Consider the following 18,879-nt stretch of genomic DNA (forward strand, 5'->3'; position numbering starts at 1 on the left):
CGGTCGCAAAGAGCACGGGTCCGGGCGGGGAGGGCCAATGAGAAGCGGCGGGGCGGGGACGTGTCACTCGTTTCCAGGCAGAGTTGGGCGCAGCGAGGCTCCCTCTGACACTCTGTCCCCTTCCCACCGCCCCACGGGGTCCCCACGGTCCTCGTCCCACCCGATGGTTCCTCTTTGATCCCAGCATGGCCATCCAGTGTTCACCCCACTATGTGGCTGTGGTCACCCCCTGGTCACCCAATGGACTCACCATAGTCATGCCAGGGTCACCTCTTTGTCACCCTTTTCTCACAAATGACAAATGGTGTCCCCAGGGGGTCTGTCTCCTCAACATCTTTATCAAAGACCAATGAAGATCACCAAAGACCACTGAAGATTAGCAAAGGCCACTGAAGACCTCTGAAGACCACCAAAGACAATCAAAGATCACCAAAGATGGCCAAAGACCACCAAAGATCACCAAAGACCACCAAAGATCACCAAAGATCACCATAGATCACCAAAGACCACCAAAGATTACCAAAGATCACCAAAGATCTCCATAGATTGCCAAAGATCACCAAAGATCTCCATAGATTACCAAAGATCGCCAAAGACCACCAAAGATCACTGAAGGCCACTGAAGGCTTCTGAAGACCACCAAAGACCACCAAAGATGGCCAAAGACCACCAAAGATCACCAAAGGCCACCAAAGACCACTGAAGATCACAAAGACCCCCCCGAAGACCCCCCCATGGAAGCACTGAAGGGTCAAATATGTGCTTTAATCTGATCTTTACGTCACCCATGGCTCTGGGGTGGGTGATAGTGGCTGGTTTAGATCAGCATGTGGGGAAAACAGGGATATCCCACCCACGTCCCCTCTCCACCACCGTTTCTGAATGAGTTTCCCCTCTCCGACCCCCCCGACCCCCCATTTTTTAATGGTTTTCAGGGATTTATAATCAATATTGACGAAGTAACAGGGGAGGGGGCGGGAGGGAGGTGTGGCCACAGCGGAGCTGAAAGCGAAAGCAGTGGAGAACGATGGCTGCGGGGCTGCGGCTGCTGCTAGCGGGTGAGACCCGACCCCCCCCCCGGACCCCCTCATATCCCACCCTTAAATTGCCCCCCCCATCCTCCGTGCTGAGCTTCTCCTCCACCCCCAGGGCTCTGCTGGTCCCAATTTAGGGTTAAAGACGCCGCTTCTTCTCCGCCCCCCCCCGCTCCGATTCGATGCGCTCTGCTGGATGGGGTGGGGCGCGGGGGTGCGCTGCCGGGGGGGGGCAATACCCGTCCCGCACTGCTGCGCTTTGGGGGGGACGCGGAGACCCCCCCCGAACCCGGTCCGGAGCCCGAAGTCACCTTCAATATCAGCGGTACGTGGGGTGCTGTGACCATCCTTTGTCCTCCCCCCCACTCCCATGTCCCCATCTCCTTTACTTCCCATAATACTCCCATCGCCCCCCAAAATATCCCCTATGTCCCCATCATCCCAACGTTCCCAATGTCCCTATCGCTCCTCCATGTCCCCACGGTCCCTTATCATCCCCAAAATGGCACCAATGTCCCCCAAAATCCCCATTACCGCCCCCAAGATCCCCAAGAGTCCCATTACTCCCAATATTCCCATTACCCCCAAGCGTCCCTAATGCACCCCCTATATCCCCCAGAGACCCCATTAACCCCCAATAGCTCCCACACTATCCCCAGTGTCCCCATTAACCCCAAAACGACCCCATTACGCCCCCCCCCCCCCCCCAGCCCCCCATCCCTTCATCCCTCTCACTCCTTTCTCCCCCCGCAGACCCCTGGGGAGCTCTGACCCCACTCGGGGTCCCCCCCCGGACACCCCCCAGCTGTGAATTGAACCCTACCAACCCCCAAACCGGCTCTGCCCCATGGAGCCGCCCTCTGCACCCCGACGCCCGCAGCCCCCCAACCGCGGGGGGGCAGTGGTGGGTGGCGGCGGTGGGGACCCCCCAGTACGGTGCCACTGCGCTGCTGCAGGGGGGGACGAACACAGAAGGAACCATCACTGCTGCCGGTAAGGGGGGGGGACGGGACTGGGGTATCCCTCCCTGGGTGTCCCCATGTCCCCTCAGCTCCCCATGTCCCCCAATGTCCCTATGCCCTGTGTCCCCTCACCTCCCCAAGTCCCCCAGTGTCCCCATGTCCCCTTACTTCCCCCATGTCCCCTCAATATCCCCTCCTGTCCCCATGTCACCTCAGTGTCCCCATGTCCCCTCACCTCCCCACATCACCCAATGTCCCCATGCCCCCCAGTGTTCTCACGTCCCCTCCCATCCACATGTCCCCTCACGTCCCCATGTTCCCCCAGTATCCCTATATCCTGCTGGTGTCCCCATGTCCCCCTAGTGTCCCTATGTACCCCTAGTATCCCCATGTCCCCTCAGCTCCCCATGACTTCTCAGTGTCCCTATGTCCCCTCACCTTCCCATGTCCCCCCACTGCCCTCATGTCCCCCCATTGTCCCCATGCCCCCCCACCTCCCTGTGTCCCACCATTGTCCCCAATGTTCCCTCACCTCCCCATGTCCCCCATTGTCCCTATGTCCCCCCAGTTTCCCTGTGTCCCCCCAATGTCCCCATATCCCCTCAGCTCCCCATGTCCCACCATTGTCCCCATATCCCCGTAGTATCCCCATGTCCCCCTGGTATCCCCGTGTCCCCTCCTGTCCGCATGTCCCCCCAGTGTCCCTATGTCCCCCCATTGTCCCTATGTCCCCCTGGTATTTCCATGTCCCCTCATGTCCCCATGTCCCCTCACCTGCCCATGTCCCCCCAGTGTCCCCATGTCCTCTCACCTCCCTACATCACCCAATGTCCCCATGTCCCCCCAGTGTTCTCATCTCCATGTCCCCTCACCTTCCCATATCCACCAATGTCCTCATGTCCCCTCACTTCCCTGTGTCCCCTCAGTGTCCCTATGTCCCCTCACCTCCCCATGTCCCCCCAGTGTCCCTATGTCCCCTTGGTATCCCCATATCCCCTCACCTCCCCATGTCCCACCATTGTCCCCAATGTCCCCTCACCTCCCCGTGTCCCCACAGTGTCCCTGGCGGTGCTCACCCACACCCCGACCCTCCATGGCCATGCGGGGTCCCCCATCCATCTTCACTGCGCCTTCGCTGCCCCTCCATCCCCTTTTGTCCTCGAGTGGCGTCACCAAAGCAGGGGTGCAGGGCAGGTCCTGCTGGCCTATGACAGCACCAGCGCCCGTGCCCCCCGTGCCACCCCTGGGGCTGAACTGCTGCTGGGGACACGGGATGGGGACGGGGTGACAGCGGTGACACTGCGCCTGGCGAGACCATCACCGGGGGATGAGGGCACCTATATCTGCTCAGTGTTCCTGCCCCATGGGCACGCGCAGACGGTGCTGCAGCTCAGTGTCTTTGGTGAGTCCATGTGGGGCTGGTGGTGTTCCTATGGGGTGTGGGGTTGGGTGCTGTTTCTATGGGGTGTGTGTGAATGTGTGGTATTCATGTTGGTCATATAGGACTTATGGGACCTGGTGGTATTCCTACGGGGGCTATAGGGTGGATGGGACTGGGTGGTATTCCTATGGGGGCTGTAGTGTGGATGGGACTGGGTGGTATTCCTATGGGGGCTGTAGGGTGGATGGGACTGGGTGGTATTCCTATAGGGGTTGTAGGGTGGATGGGACTGGGTGGTGGTATTCCTACGGGGGCTATAGGGTGGATGGGACTGAGTGGTATTCCTATGAGGGTTATAGGGTGGATGGGGCTGGGTGGTATTCCTATGGGGGCTGTAGGGTGGATGGGACCGGGTGGTATTCCTATGGGGCCTATAGGGTGGATGGGACCAGGTGGTATTTCTATGGGGGTTGTAGGGTGGATGGGATTGGGTGGTATTCCTATGGGGGCTATAGGGTGGATGGGACTGGGTGGTGTTCCTATGGGGGATGTGAGTCCTATAGTATGATATGATGATATATATAATATCCTATAGGATGATGATATGATATGATATGATATGATATGATATGATATGATATGATGATATGATATGATATGATATATGGGATGATGATTCCCATAGGATGGGTTGGCATCACACCACAGTTCCCCTGTAGGTCCATAGGCATGGATGAGCCCAATAGGATGGAGCCCTATGGGCTATATAGGACCAATGTCCCCCTATGTGTCTCCCAGCACCCCCCAAGGTGATACTGTCCCCAAAGAACCTGGTGGTGACCCCGGGGATGTCAGCAGAACTGCGGTGCCACGTGTCTGGCTTCTACCCCTTGGATGTGACCGTGACGTGGCAGCGCCGTGCAGAGAAGTCGAGGCCATCGCGATCAACAGGGGGCTCAGTGATGGACAGCTGGACTTCAAGTCATCGCCGGGCTGCTGATGGAACCTACAGCAGGACAGCAGCAGCACGGCTGGTCCCTGCACATCCCCAACACCATGGGGATGTCTACAGCTGCGTTGTCACCCACGGTGCATTGGACAAACCAATACGAGTCTCTGTCCGACTCCTCTTGGCTGGTGAGGGGGGATGTGGGGATATGGGAGGTATTGGGATGGTGGGACTGTGGTTAGGAGGGTCTAAGGGACATTGGAATCATGGTTGGGGACACCAAGAGATACTGGTACCATGGTTAGGAGGGTCTAAGGGATATTGGGATAGTGGCTGGGGACACCAAGGGACACTAGAACTGAGGCTGGGGACAGCAAGAGACATTGGGACTGTGGTTAGGAGGGTCTAAGGGACACTGAGATCGTGGTTAGGGACACCAAGGGTCATTGGGATCATGGTTAGGAGGGTCTAAGGGACATTGGGATCGTGGTTGGGGACACCAAGGGACATTGGGATCATGGTTGGGGACACGAAGAGACACTGGGACTGTGGTTAGGAGGGTCTAAGGGACACTGAGATTGTGGCTGGGGACACCAAAAGGACTTGGGCACCATCATGGGTTTAGGAGGATCTAACGAACACTGGAAATGGAGGTTGGGGCACCAAGGGAACTGGACAAGTAGATTAGACGGGTCTGAGGCGACAATGAGATTCATGGCTGGGAACAACCAGCGGGACCACTGCGAACTGAAGGTTGAGGGGACACCAAGAGATTACCGGGGACCGTGGGTTAGATGGGTCTACAGGGACATTGAGATCGTGGTTAGGCGACACCAAGAGGATCATTGGGATCATGGTTAGGATGCGGTCTAAGCGGACATTGGGATTCGTTGTTGGGGACACCAAGGGACACTGGAGCTGCAGGTTGGGCGGGCAACGACCGGAAGAGATTACGCGCGAGTACCGTGGACGTTAGATCGTCTAAGGACATTGAGATCGGTGTGGTTTTAGGGGGACACCAAGGGTTCGATATCGGGATCATGGTTAGGAGGGTCTAAGGCGACACTTAGGGAATCGTGGTTGCGGGACACAAGGGACACTGGAACTGAGGATATGGTGGACCACCAAGGGATACTGGACCATGGTTAGGAGGGTCATGGGGACATTGGGATTGTGGCTGGGACACTGGAACTGAGGTTGGGGACACCAAGAGATACTGTGACCTTGGTTAGGAGGGTCATGGGGACATTGGGATCATGGCTGGGGACACCAAGGGACACTGGAACTGAGGTTGGGGACACCAAGGGACACTGGGACAGTGGTTAGGAGGGTCATGGGGACATCAGGAGGATGGCTTGGGACGACCAGAGATAATGGATTTGGGTTGGGGACACCAAAGGACCCCAGCCCCAGGGTTGGAGACCGAACCCAAGGTGGTGCCTCTCTGCTTAGGGCAGTCATTGTCCCCACAGGCACTGAGGGGCCGCACCTGGAGGACATCACAGGACTCTTCTTGGTGGCTTTTATCCTCTGTGGCCTCATCCGTTGGCTCTACCCGAAAGGTGAGGGCTGTTCCCAGCTCCCAGTGCCCCCACATACTCACACCCCAATATCCCAATGGCCCTATGACCCCATGAACAACGTCACTATGTCCTAGTATCTTAATGATGCTGTGTCCCCATGTCCCCACATCCCCATCCACTCACTCTTTCTCTCCCCTCAGCTGCACGACCCGAAGAGGAAACCAAGGTAACATCCCCCCCAAGAAACCCCAAATACCCCCAAAAACCCCAAATACCCCCCCAAAACACCTCCAAGCACCCCAAAACTCACCATTCTCATCCCACCCTCCAACCCTCCGTGTCTTGCAGAAATCACAGTGACCTCCACTCCAGCTCTCAGCACCTCAGCTCCAGATAATAAAGGGGTTTTCACCCCAAAGTTCTCTCTAGTCTCCATGTGTCCACACAAACCAGACTGGGGGGGGGGGGAAGGGAGGGAACTGGGAGCAAACTGGGAGCAATGGGAGGAAGTCTTGGGTTGGTGAGGTAGCTGAGTGGTGCTGGGGACAACTGGGTGACACTGGGATTAGATTGGGCTGACAAAAAGGGGGAGTATGGGATGAGAATGGGGTCAGAAAGTGGCATCGTTACGGTGAGACTATTGAATGACCACGGCCATATAGTGGTGAACAATGAATGACCGTGGTGATATCGAGGGGGGACCATAGGGTGGGACGAGGGCCGTGGAAACCCCCGTGGGGCGGTGGGATGGGGGCAGAGTGTTAGGGAGCCCCGCTGCGCCCAGCTCTGCCTGGAGACGGGTGACGCCTCCCACCACCGTCGCCCCTCATTGGGCCTCACCGCCCGGCCCCGGGGTCTCTGCTGGAGCGTGATGCCGGGTCCCCCATCGTCGGGCGGCAGCAGCCATGGGGAGCGGGCGCGTCCCGGCGGCGGTGGCCGTGCTGGTGGCACTGCTGGCGCTGGGAGCCCGGTCTGCCTACGGAACGCGGCCCTCGGGTGAGCTTGGGGGGCAGCGGGGAAGGGGAGGGGGTGGGGGGTCTGGCTGAGGGCGGCTGTGAGCCCTGACCGTGCCGTCTGCCCGCAGCGTTCTTCCAGTGGAGGGTACAATTGAGTGCCACTTCCTCAATGGCACCCAGCGGGTGAGATATGTAGACAGGCACATCTATAACCGGCAGCAGTTAATGCACTTCGACAGCGACGTGGGGAAATATGTGGCCGATTCACCGCTGGGGGAGCTGCAAGCTGAGCACTTCAACAGCGACACCGAGTATCTGGAGTACAAACGGGGACAGGTGGACAGGTATTGCCGGCTTAACTACGGGGCGCTTGAGCCCGTAACGGCGCAGAGGAGCGGTGAGTGCGGCGGGGCACAGCGCGGACGGACGGGCAGGCGCCGCGCTGTGGCGGTCGGTCCGCAGCGCTCCCGCCGTGCCCCGCAGTGCAGCCCAAGGTGAGGGTCTCGGCGCTGCAGTCGGGCTCCCTGGGCGAAAGCGACCGGCTGGCGTGCTACGTGACGGGCTTCTACCCGCCGGAGATCGAGGTGAAGTGGTTCCAGAACGGGAGGGAGGAGACGGAGCGCGTGGTGTCCACGGACGTGATGCAGAACGGGGACTGGACGTACCAGGTGCTGGTGGTGCTGGAGACCGTCCCGCGGCGCGGGGACAGCTACGAGTGCCGGGTGGAGCACGCCAGCCTGCCGCAAGGCATCAGCCAGCCCTGGGGTAAGGCCCGAGCCGGGGATGAGGAAGGGGAGAAGGAAGGGGGGAAGGGCGGAGCGTCGTCCCCCGGCGCTGAGCCCCCGCCTTGGTCCCCGCAGAGCCGCCGTCGGACGCGGGCAGGAGCAAAATGCTGACGGGCGTGGGGGGCTTCGTGCTGGGGCTCGTCTTCCTGGCGCTGGGGCTCTTCATGTTCCTGCGCAGTCAGAAAGGTGAGCGCTGGGGAGCGGGGCTGAGTCTATGGGAGGGGGGTTACGACCGCTCTGACCTCGTCTCGCTGTGTTTCAGGGCAACCCGTGGCCACCGCTCCAGGTAACATCCCATTCCTTTTCCCGTTCCTTTTCCTCTTCCTATTCCCGGCCCCGAGCTGGGCTCAGCTCTGCCCGTCTCCCCGCAGGGATGCTGAATTAGCTGCTGCTCCGCCGAGCCGCTCCACCGACACCCCCCGCACTCCCGGCCGCGGCTCTCCCTCGTGTTGCCCCCCCACGCTTCCCCCGTGCCGCCGCAACGCCCGCTCCGTGCCCTCCCCAAGAAGAAGCCGCTCCGACGCTGTCCCGTTGTCTGCACATCCATGGGGACCTTCTGTTGTGCGACGGCAGGGGAAGGAAGTGGGCGGTCTGTGCTCTTCTATTCCGTTCAGTCCCAGAAGGTGGTTTGGGTCCTTTCACCTAATATGCTCTTTTATTGCATCAAATGGGCAGAAGGAATTGGTCTGCTGTACACGTAGGAGTGGAGGAGAGCACCGAAGAAGCGTTTCCCATGAGCAAACAGCATTGCTTTGTTCCGCGCAGCCCCATAGGCGGCACTGTGGGACTTGGGCTGGAGGAGCGCATTGCCCTCCCGTTGCTTCCGAGAGCAGCTGAAAGCGGAGCTCTGTGCCTTGGTTTCTTCCTTCTTGCACGGCGTTTTGGGGTCCGGGAGCAGCTCAGGTGCTGATGCAGAAGTTCTTGCTCGGGTTTTGCAAGGCGGGTTTGGTTCAAACCCAATTCCTGCGCTGGCTGCAGTGGGAGGAGCTGAGCCCGGCCTCCCCCAGGTATGCACAGGGACCATCGCCTTGCACCTGGAACCTGGATGGATGGACAGACAGACACACACAGACAGAGCTCAGGTGGTGGGGAATAGCAGTGGTGAAACTAAACAGAATGTGATTAAGTCAATGGGAATCTCTTTTTCCTGCCCCACTTCTGCTGCTGAATGAACTTGTATGACTCCAAGTGGTGCAAAGCGCCTTCCCCACATCTCACCACATAAAGCAGCACCAGAAATGCTCCCGAGGCTCAGAAATGGACATTTCATGTCTGGAAAAGCTGCAGCTTCCAAGACAAGGATGGGAACTCACGGGTGAGATGAAGGAGAGCGGTTCAGCCATTGCCATGGATGCTCTTGGCCTTCCCGTGTGAGGCCAACCCAGTGTGGGGAGCTGCCTATGTGTCTCATTGCGAAGCTCTGCAAAGAGAGGAGAGGGAACAGGTCATGGGATGCTTTGGGATGTTCCATTGCCTGCAGAACCCTTTCAACCAATGATCTCAGTGCTTGAAATGGCCCAATCCATTACTGAAGCTCATCATCGTTAAGGCAGAGTGGCTGCTTGATAGTTCTATTGCCTTTTCCTTTTGAATTTGGAGCAGTGGACCAACCTACCCTCAAGGCAACCACCATCCACCTCCTCAGCCTGAAACCAGAAAGGAAATACTGACAGAGCAGCCAAGAAGCCCGCAGGAGGAGAAGATCCATTGGTGGCTCTTTTGTGTCCCCCTCACCAAGTCCTCAGCGCTGTCCAACACAGCCAAGGAAGCACCGAGAGCAGAGCAGTTGTTGTGGCTGGAAGTCCAATTGCTTTCATCCTCTGAGAAGCGGTAGCACTTTCCTCTGAATCCAATCCAGTCGAAGGGACACTGAGCACAGGGCTGGGGATGGGGCTGGAATGCCTGCACTGCCATGGACAGAGCCAAAGGGATGAGAAATGGCAGGAGCTGCACCTTCCAAACTGCTGCCAGTGTAGATTTCCAGCCTAAAAGTGCCCTCAGGTGGAGTTATCAGTTGTTAATGGGTGAGAAAAGATTTCTTTTGGTCCTGCAGACCTCTGGGCTTGGTGAGATTCGTGCCAGCATCTCTTTCTTCATGGACAACCAGCAAAGACACGGCCCATTTTATCCTCATAAATAGTCCAGTTTTGGTCAACGCCAGATGCAAAGAAGCCCCAGAGAAGGGGTTGGTCTTCTGGAGGAAGGTTTTCCTGCCCACTGTGATGCCCTACACTTATAGGGCACAGCTCCTTGGCCATGGTTGTAGGGGCACAGATAATCCTACATAGGGCACAGCCCTGTGGTTGTGTATCCTGAGGTCACAGATCCCAAGGTGGGATGCACACAATGACCCCAAATGGTTTTCTCTGCTCTTTGGAACCCTCAGCACTCACCTGCAAAGGCAACAGCAGTGATGAGCAGCACCGTGAACAGAGCTGCCAACGTGAGCTGGATGGTAACGCATGGCCTATGGCTGGGACCTATGGGAGAAGAGACCTCCAATGGGTCAACAACGCAGCCCAGGTTTGAGCAGCAGGCCCCCAAAATGCCTTTTTTCCCCCAAATAATGACTCAGGGTGGGTTAATTATAATTAATGATGACGAAACCATCATATAATTGAATAAATAAGAAGTAATTAATGACTATAATATAAACAAATAGGTGTGTTCAAGGCATGGTTATGCTGTTACCTTCCCTCCTGCTCTGTTCTGTTCCCCCAAAGTTGGGATATTCCCTCATTTCTTACATTGTGGTTCTTCCACTTCACCTGCAAAGCAAAACTTGCCCCCATCAGCAGCACCCCACAAGCAGAGACCCATGAAGGATCCATTTCTGGGTGCTAAAACTCATTGCAGAGACTGAAAAGAAACGCAATTCCTGCCTCTGTGGTTATGATTGTCATGTAGAAGACAACAAGGAGAAGTCCCATCATTGCCAGAGATAGGCAATAAGAGAGGACTGAATATAAAGGCAGTTTAATATATGGGTAAAAAACTCCCCATGGCCCTCCCCCCATAAATAAACAACAAGAACAGCTACATCAGCGCCTGTCTATGGGGAAAATCAGAGCTTTCCCACCCCCACCCCCCAAGCAATCACATCACCTCCCATTCCCACTCATTATTATCAACTGCAGTTAAACGCCACCCTCCCCTTGCAATGGGATTATCCCCCTTGACTCAAAGCCAGGCTCAAGCAAGAAGATAGAACCCCAAAACCTCCCTGCTGACCCCAACCTGTTGCCTGTGTCCATCTGATGCTGAATGTAAAAAGAAATGTTCATCAAATGGGCTTTTTCAGTGGGGGATTTCCACGTGGATGCTGCAGGGCAGATGGGAAGGGGTGAGGGGAGATGCCCAGCAGCAGAGTTCCCATGCAGGATGCAGCAGTTTTGCTGCCAGCACCAGGAAGCAGCTTCCTTTCCTTTCCCTGCTGGGAAATCACTCCTTTTTGCTGCCTTTCTTCATGCTTCTCACCCCAGTTTTGCACACTTCTTCCAGCTCACAGCACACTTTGCATCCCCTCACAGATCACTTCTCCCTTCCTCACAACCAGTGGGTCCTGCCTGCCTGCAAAGCAGCTGCTCAGCTCTCCTTTGCAGCCCTTATTCCTACAGACCCCATGCAAAACCCACCTCCATCTCCATCCTTTCTTACTTCTTATGGGGATATTTAAGTGTACATAAGTTGTGATGACCCTGTTCCATGCTGCTTACCCCACAGCTCAGCACCGCGTCGCTCACTGCCACCGCTGAACCCAGAGTTGTTTCCATCCCTCAGAGAGCTGCAAGATGAGACATGGGCTGTGTCGCCCCAAAGGGAAAGGCTGCAGGGCTGCATCTACCCCGATTGGTTGTGTTGGTGTTTGGTTCTGTTGTTATCTGAAGGCAAAACCAAGACGACCAAGCACAGCCAATGCCATTTCCTGGTAGTGGACACAGGTGGGTTGGTCAGAAAGCAAGAAGTTGCTGCAGGACTTGGTCATTTTGGGGCCGTTCTGGTGAACTTCTGAGCCATGGATGAGGAAATGATGAACGCTGATGTAAGGCATCCTATGGGCTGTTGGTCTCCTGCTCAGCGGCAGCGCGGTAAGGGGTGCTTTGTGTGGTGGGTGCTCATTTCAGGCTGGGTTTGGGCTCTTGTTGTTTGGGTTGCGGGTGGATCCTGGCTGGTGTAGGGGAGAGAAGGAAGGGCTGGGGGAGAAGGAATCCTGGGAATGGCCAGAGGTGCGATGGTTTGGGGCCAAAATCATCCCAAATCAGGAAAGCCAATGTGAGCAAATGGAAGACGATGCATGAGATGGTGGCAAACGCATCCTGGGTCCATGTAGCAGAAGGGCTGCGGAGATCCCAGTCCTGCCAGCCACCAGCTGTCCCAAAGCTGCCTGGTTTCCCAGGGTGTGGGTGCTGCAGAGCTTCCACAATGTGCTCTATGGGACCTGCAGGGCCTTCCCCACCTCCAAAGCCTCACATGGAGGCGATGTCCCTGTGTCCAACCCACCTCCAATGGGAGCCCATCCCGTGCTCCATGCTGCTGTCACTCCTCTGCACCACCTCCTTCCCCATTGGGCACCACTGGGAGCCACTGGGAAGGGTCTGGGCAGCCCAGAACTGGAGGAAACCAAACATCCACCAACTTCTGCTCATACACGGCCTGGGAACCAATGGGAAGGGTCTGGGGACCCCATATTGTGGAGGAAGGGAAGCAGCCGTCAACTTCTGTGCCATCAGAGAAGCTTTATTAAGGAGAACTGACTTGGAAAATGTTATTAAATGCTTTAAATACGTGTTTTCTTAAGAACCAAATGTCATTTTTCACACTGTTGGACTCCTCCAGGTCCTACCGTGTGCCCCCACTGGCACCAAATCCTCCTGAAGTCCTGCATGCTGGAGCTGCTGCTGCTGCTGCTGCTGGTGGTGGGGCTCAGCATGTGGGGTGAGTGACCAGATCCCAACCACATCCGCTGCACAGGAAACCAAAGCTCTTCTGAGCAGAAAACACCTTCTTTCTGCCCAAAGCCAGGTTGGGGCTTTGCAATGGGGTCGGGAATCCCAAAGCAGCACTCCATGAGAGATACACCACACACTTAAAGCTGGGTGGGGGATTAATGAAATGCTTGTATATGATTTTATATGACTGAATTGACTGAATGCAACTGGAACCAGAAAGGGTTTGCACTAGAGCTGGAGGATTCAAGCCGAACCCTGCTTGCTCTCCATGGGGTTGTCCCCATAGGGCCACGTCTCACCCCACTTTGTGCCCAAAAGTCTTTCAGCAAACATCCCCACCTCCAAGCGCTGCACTGCACTGCCCTGAGCCCAGCGAGAGGAACGGGATGGAGCTGAGTGGGAATCCCTCCATTGAGCAGTACTTCTGCCAACAGACATGGAACAGCTCTGCAGGTAATGGCCTTCCCAAGGAAATCCTCCTGGCTGGGATTTCTCACCACCAGGAGATGCTCACGGCTCTTTCTCTGCAGCCCCTGCTGCCTGCCTGCTCTGCCCCCAGTTCTGGAGGCTTTTAGGGGACCGATGCTACAGGCTTTCCATAGAAAAGGGGATCTGGACACGAGCTCAAAAGGAGTGTGAATATCAGCAGTCTCAGCTCGTGGTGCTCCAGAACGTGGCAGAAAGGGTCAGTATAGAGCACGGAACTGGATGGGACCTGAAAATGTGTGGGTTTGGTGGGAGAAAAGTGCTCTGGAGTGACTGGGTGTCAGCAGGAGGGTGAGTGTTTCCAAACCCAAATGGGGCTGAAGCATCAGCAGAGGGGTTGTGGTCTGGATTATGGCCTTTAGGGTTAGGGGTCAGCACATGGCAGTAGGCACATGGGGGTGGGGTCAGGCACACTGTGGTTGGGCTCGTTACTATATAAGAGCATCAGGGTTGAGGTTCGGGGTGGGCACATGGGGGTTGTGTCCCCTTCCCACCCTTCAAACAGGATGAGGGATGGAAGCAGAGCTCAGGTGGTCACAGCAGTGCCACCATCTTGGATTGAAGCCATTCCCACCCACTGAGCCTCCTCCAGAGCCAGGCAGCATTCCAAGCATGGCTGCTGTCTGCATCCCATCTGCTGGGGGTCCAACAAGGCAGACTTGGCGGCCCTGCACCCCACCAGCCCCTTGCAGAAGGATTTTGTTGCCATTTCCCAGGATGAGCTGAAGGCAATGGCAGGTGTGGGGAATCAGCCGGTGTGGATTGGATTACAAGTGTCCTGAAATGAATGGCAATGGGTGGACAAGTCGTCCTTCAACAGCACAGAGTGAGTGTTTGTGCAAGCATTGCCTGCCTCCTTCTGGTCGGGTGTTTTGGGTGCAAACAGCCTTATTTGGCAGCTTTGGTCACCTTCCCGTGGTGGAGAATCACTGCGGGACCTTCCAGAACAGCCAAGTGGAGGAGGATGACTGTAACGGTGAACACAAGTGGGTCTGCCAGATGGAACCTTTACGTCTCCAGCCATAACGTGTAGGAGATGGAGGGGAACGCAGCCCCTCACCCTGATGTGTGCCCACCCCAAGAGCCCCAAGCATTGGGGTGAAGCTCTGCAATACGGCTCTGGAAGGAGTTTGGGGCGTGCAGAGCCCAGCACTGCCCGGGCACACGGGGGGACATCACTGTATGCACTCATGCAATCAGCTCATCATCCTGTGTTATTTCTTGCCATAATAAATACATGAATAAATAAATCAGGGCTGTTGTTCACACAGAATGCATCTGTTTGGCCCGTTCCCACTCTGCTTCATTTCCTTTGTCTTCCTGCAATAGGAAATCCATCTTGGAGGGGATGGGGACGCAGCCAGGATCATAGACGTGACCCTGAAGGAGCAGTGCCAGGTGTGGGGTGAGACCCATAGCAGTGAGCACAGGATCACTCATTTCTCTGCTCATGGTGAGGATGAGAGGGGGTTCAACAGAAGCTCTCTCTTGGAGTTCCATATTTCTGTCCCATAATTAGGGAGAGTCCAATGGGAGAGAGTCCTTAATGATAGCTTGGCCACAGAATAGGGGAAAATTGGGCCATTGAGATGCAAAGAGTAGAAAAGTGGGATTTATTGTTATTTTCCATCCTGCTAATGTTGTGGGAATGGGATGAACCAAGATGACTTAATGCCTTTGAAATGGTTGGGAAAGTTGAACATCGCCTGGTTTAGGGCACAACATTGGTGCCACCTTTAGTAGGATTGTGTCTTTGCTGCGGAAGCACCTCAAGATTGTATGAAAACCCTGAAATCTCCCATTCTATACCCAAAATATTGGCACCCTCACCATGGGGATGCACGGTGGCACACCTGTATCACTTCCACCAGCAGCAGGAGGACAAGGACCTCCAGCACTACCCAGAAAGCAATGATGATCAGCTGCATGTGGGTCTTTTCCTTCTCACCCCTTTTGATTTGAACCTGGTCGAGCCGAGAGCAGATGTGATTTTGCTCTTTTCTCCCCCTTTTTGACTCTATTTATTTATTTATTTATTTATTTATTTTTTGCTGGGTACTCCACGTTACTCCATCAATACTGATATCCTTCATCTTGTGGTTCTCAGGATGGTTTTGTTGGACTCCTGTTTCCATAGCAGACGTAGAAGTGTTGGGCCCATGCTGCTGTCTACCCGTTCTGCCCGTTCAGCCCTCGGAAATGAAAGCAGCAGGCAGGAAGGGAATTATAACAGCAGGCAGGTTTTGTTCACACTGCAACCACATCCTGGACCCTCCCCCTACAAAAATGGTTCTCCTTTTGTGCAAAGAAAGGTGAGGTTTTGGGACAGCACTCTAGAACTACTAGGGAGAGCTTCTTCTGAACCCTCTCCCATCCTCACCATGAGCAGAGAAATGAGTGATCCTGTGGTCATCCTTCGCCAATGGAAGAAAGGATGGAGATGGAGGTGGGTTTTGCACGGGGTCTGTGGGAATAAGGACTGCAAAGGAGAGCTGAGCAGCTGCTTTGCAGGCAGGCAGGACCCACTGGTTGTGAGGGAGGGAGAAGTGATATGTGAGGGGATGCAGAGTGTGCTGTGAGCTGGAAGAAGTGTGCAAAACGGGGGTGAGAAGCATGAAGAAAGGCAGCAAAAAGGAGTGATTTCCCAGCAGGGAAAGGAGGGGAAGCTGCTTCCTGGTGCTGGCAGCAAAACTGCTGCGTCCTGCATGGGAACTCTGCTGCTGGGCATCTTCCCTCACCCTGTTGAACCAGAGCTGCTAGTTCTTCATGCTCTGCTTTGCGTAACTTACCAATAACCAGAGCAGGACCAATAACTGCATACAGACACCATTGTGGTGAAGCAGTTAAATGGTGAAGCAACACCTGCCTTCAACATCTTGGAAACCATGTGAATGGGCAAGGAAGAAAAAAATCTATAGCTGCCCTATTGTGGTGGACTGTGTGTCTGATGTTACCCACACCTATCAAATGCTCTGACAGCACCTGTGTCGTAGCATTTTCCTGCTTGTCAGACCAACATGCCAAAGCTTAAGGCAGTCCACTATGACTGGATCATGCACGGCTCGGGGTAGATCAGAGCGCTCAGTTGCTTTAATCTGTCGATCTGAGCAGAGGACCCTGTGCCACTCAAGTGCATTCAGTGTCCAAGGCGATCTCAGCCCCTTCTTTTCGATAGCCTCTATCAGCCGAGCAACCACTTTCAGCTGCCAAAGGGACCAACTGGAGCCTGGGGCATGACTGACTGGAACCCGTATAACAGTAACAGGAAATGCGTCCGCCACCGCAGGAGAAGACAGCCTTCTCTTCTCAGTAGCTTCCCTTATCTTTGACCAATCTGTGACTTGATCACGCCTATCCTCCCCGCCACAACAGGTGAAGCAACACCCACAATACGCGCCATTTTGAGGAAGGGCCACATCTTCCTGCTTTTGCTCTTTCCCCTTTTTTCCCCCACTCTCAGGATGAAGTGAAGGAATACAGAGGAGGATACATCGGTTGCCAAGGATCTCCTACAGTTTCTTCCTGCCTTCCCAAACTTTTTCCCCATCTTCTTTCCAAATCTTCTTCCCCTTCTTCTCCTTCATCTCCTTCACCATCTCCTTCTCCATTTCATTCTCCAACTCATTTCTGAGTCTTCTTTTCTCATCGTTTAACCATTTTTTATCCATCTTCTACTCCATCATCATCATTCTCCATCATCTCCTTCTCTGTCTCCTTCCTCTCTCTCCTTTCCCCAACTCCTTCCCTCCTCCTCTCCTCCAGCACAGATGGGCTTCACATCAGGCTGCAACCACCCCAGTTTCTCCCATCCCTGGAAGACCCGCCTGGCTCATCTTCTGGCTCTGCACCTCCTCCATCTGGGATCAGGTAGGGGTCCTGTGGGGCTGCTGTGCCTGGCACAGGTGTTGCTGTGGGGCTGGGAAGCAGCTGTGGGGCAGGGAGTACCAAAGCCCAGCACCCAGCCCTACTTGGGTTTCGCTTTTACTTTGGTTCTTTCATGAAACATATGATTTTGGGTAGAATTTCTGTCCCTTTTCCACCTCCACCACACGTTGTGAGTGGGCACCCACTCCCATGAATCCTTTCCCACTCCTTCTTGCTCCCTCTCCAGTGCTTTGACATGGGATGGAGTACACACCGACTCACCCTGTGCTGCTCCATGCCTCACGTTCACACAGCAACCATCTCACCATCTCTCTGTGTCCTTCTCATTGCCCAGCCCAGTTCAGGGTGGTGGCACCAAACCATCGTGTCTCTGCCATCGTGGGACAGGACGTTGTGCTGCGCTGTCTTTTGTCCCCATGCAAGGATGCTTGGAGCTCAGACATCAGATGGGTCCAGCACCGGTCTGCTGGTCTCGTGCACCACTACCAAAATGGATTGGACCTGGAGCAGATGGATGAATATAAAGGGAGGACAGAACTGCTCAGGGATGGCCTGTCTGATGGAAACCTGGATCTGCTCATCACTGCAGTGACGTCTGCCGATAGTGGGTCCTATATCTGCACTGTGCAAGACTTTGATGGCTATGCATATGCTGTGGTGAAGCTGGAGGTGTCAGGTCAGTTTCTGGGGTGTCCATGGAGGGAGAGCTGACTTTGAACATACAGCCTTTGGAAGGGGTCTGTGCTAAATTACCCCATGAGATGCTGGAGTTGAAACAGGTGCACGGTGTGATTTGGGGATGGATCCGCATGGATGAGATGGCTGGGTTGGGCTTGTGAGATGGGTTAATTCGTGTCCCTGTTGCAGTTGGCACCCAATGCTGAGCTGCTCCTCCAGCTGTGCCAAGCTGGGGGCGCTGCCGTTGTGCGTCACTGCTCCCTGGTTGCTGCCCCTTTGGGTTCCCTGGTCACCCAAGTCTGAGTCTTTCTTTTCCACTTATGGGAATGAAAAAGGAACCCTTTTCCTGTTGCATTTTCCAGATCCTTTTTGTGAGAATGAAGGACCCTGGAAGGTGGCTCTGGCTGTGGTCATCATACTTCTGGTTGGGTCAGCTTTATTCAACATTTTTCTCTATAGAAAGCAAGGTGAGCTGAGAGCAGAGGGGACGGAGCACAGGGAGGTGTTCTGCAGTGACAGGGGTGGTTGGGGTGGTGCTGAGCTCTGCTCCATGGAGCTACACAGGAGGAGGAAGGGGGATTTTTCCTAAGATTTTCATGTTGCTCATTTAATAATGTTTTCCTTTCTTTTGGGAATGAAGGAAGGGGTAAAAGGAGAGGATTAATAGGATAAGAATGTGGCTGGACCATGGGGCAGGTGGAAAGGTCCAGAACCTCTGGAGTCATCCCAACAAACCAAGCTGCCCCACTGACCACCTCTTCCTCTGCTTTGTTTTCCAGCGGCACAGAGCAGAGAGCACAGAGCAGAGAGTGAGTCCTCCCAGCCCCTTCCACCACTTTCCAATAATCTTTGAATATTTATTACCATCTTTCTATTATTTTGCCTTACAATAATCTTTGAATATTTATTAGTAACTTTGTATTATTCTACCTTACAATAATCTTTGGGTATCTGTTTCCAAAACATGTAACATGAGCCTATTTGTCTGCCAAAGCCACACTAGATCACTAATGTGAAACAGTATAGACTCCCGGTGGGCAAGAGGAAATAATGAAAACGGTGCAGGAATTAGAAAGAATTATAAGGCCTGCACATAGCCCATATAATTCCCCAATATGGCCAGTGCGGAAGTTGGATGGAACGTGGAGAATGACAGTAGATTATAGAGAACTGAATAAGGTCACACCGACTATTCATGTGGCTGTACCCAATATTGCCTCCCTAATGGACACACTAAGTAGAGAAATACCATTGTGTCCTAGATTTAGCAAATGCATTCTTCAGTATTCCG

General features: G+C 54.7%; 4 protein-coding genes across 6 annotated transcripts; 3 read left to right on the forward strand and 1 right to left on the reverse strand.

Annotated features, from left to right (window-relative positions):
- Positions 1–952: 952 nt before the first annotated feature.
- On the forward strand, positions 953–6,279 carry TAPBP (TAP binding protein). The gene is made up of 8 exons (XM_015878556.2): positions 953–1,058; positions 1,150–1,359; positions 1,788–2,027; positions 3,054–3,398; positions 4,176–4,514; positions 5,799–5,888; positions 6,050–6,075; positions 6,198–6,279. Exons 1-8 carry the CDS (start codon positions 1,028–1,030, stop codon positions 6,207–6,209), a joined length of 1,293 nt encoding a protein of 430 aa, XP_015734042.1. The 5' UTR covers positions 953–1,027; the 3' UTR covers positions 6,210–6,279.
- A 425-nt stretch (positions 6,280–6,704) lies between these two features.
- On the forward strand, positions 6,705–14,298 carry LOC107321554 (class II histocompatibility antigen, B-L beta chain-like). Its single transcript, XM_032448004.1, is given in 8 exon segments — positions 6,705–6,845; positions 6,934–6,954; positions 6,957–7,202; positions 7,289–7,570; positions 7,666–7,696; positions 7,962–10,113; positions 11,314–13,851; positions 13,950–14,298. Coding segments are annotated over 6 exon segments (1,137 nt in total). The 5' UTR covers positions 6,705–6,754; the 3' UTR covers positions 8,428–10,113; positions 11,314–13,851; positions 13,950–14,298.
- On the reverse strand, positions 8,338–10,339 carry LOC107321555 (C-type lectin domain family 2 member D-like). Its single transcript, XM_015878573.2, is given in 5 exon segments — positions 8,338–8,631; positions 8,904–9,010; positions 9,325–9,497; positions 9,984–10,070; positions 10,282–10,339. Coding segments are annotated over 5 exon segments (516 nt in total). The 3' UTR covers positions 8,338–8,540.
- An 870-nt stretch (positions 14,299–15,168) lies between the features above and the next one.
- On the forward strand, positions 15,169–18,631 carry LOC107321550 (myelin-oligodendrocyte glycoprotein-like). 3 transcript variants are annotated; one of them, XM_032447985.1, is made up of 4 exons: positions 15,169–15,471; positions 16,201–16,892; positions 17,245–17,586; positions 17,951–18,462. In XM_032447985.1, exons 2-4 carry the CDS (start codon positions 16,793–16,795, stop codon positions 18,175–18,177), a joined length of 669 nt encoding a protein of 222 aa, XP_032303876.1. In that variant the 5' UTR covers positions 15,169–15,471; positions 16,201–16,792; the 3' UTR covers positions 18,178–18,462. The 3 variants fall into 3 exon arrangements, with proteins under 3 accessions (XP_032303876.1, XP_032303877.1, XP_015734051.1); XM_032447986.1 differs by having other exon boundaries at positions 16,486–16,892; XM_015878565.2 differs by having other exon boundaries at positions 15,173–16,892; positions 17,951–18,055; positions 18,368–18,631.
- Positions 18,632–18,879: the final 248 nt, after the last annotated feature.

The sequence above is a fragment of the Coturnix japonica genome, chromosome 16, assembly GCF_001577835.2.
Source record: "Coturnix japonica isolate 7356 chromosome 16, Coturnix japonica 2.1, whole genome shotgun sequence".
Taxonomy (NCBI): domain Eukaryota; kingdom Metazoa; phylum Chordata; class Aves; order Galliformes; family Phasianidae; genus Coturnix; species Coturnix japonica.

Excerpts from the sequence above, each read along its gene's own strand:
- TAPBP (XM_015878556.2), top strand. The coding sequence starts at position 1,028 with ATGGCTGCGGGGCTGCGGCTGCTGCTAGCGG. Across the intron at positions 3,399-4,175 it reads GCTGCAGCTCAGTGTCTTTG|CACCCCCCAAGGTGATACTG; the intron begins GTGAGTCCATGT and ends TGTGTCTCCCAG. Across the intron at positions 4,515-5,798 it reads TGTCCGACTCCTCTTGGCTG|GCACTGAGGGGCCGCACCTG; the intron begins GTGAGGGGGGAT and ends TTGTCCCCACAG.
- LOC107321550 (XM_032447985.1), top strand. The coding sequence starts at position 16,793 with ATGGGCTTCACATCAGGCTGCAACCACCCCAGTTTCTCCCATCCCTGG. Across the intron at positions 16,893-17,244 it reads CCTCCTCCATCTGGGATCAG|CCCAGTTCAGGGTGGTGGCA; the intron begins GTAGGGGTCCTG and ends CTCATTGCCCAG. Across the intron at positions 17,587-17,950 it reads GGTGAAGCTGGAGGTGTCAG|ATCCTTTTTGTGAGAATGAA; the intron begins GTCAGTTTCTGG and ends TGCATTTTCCAG.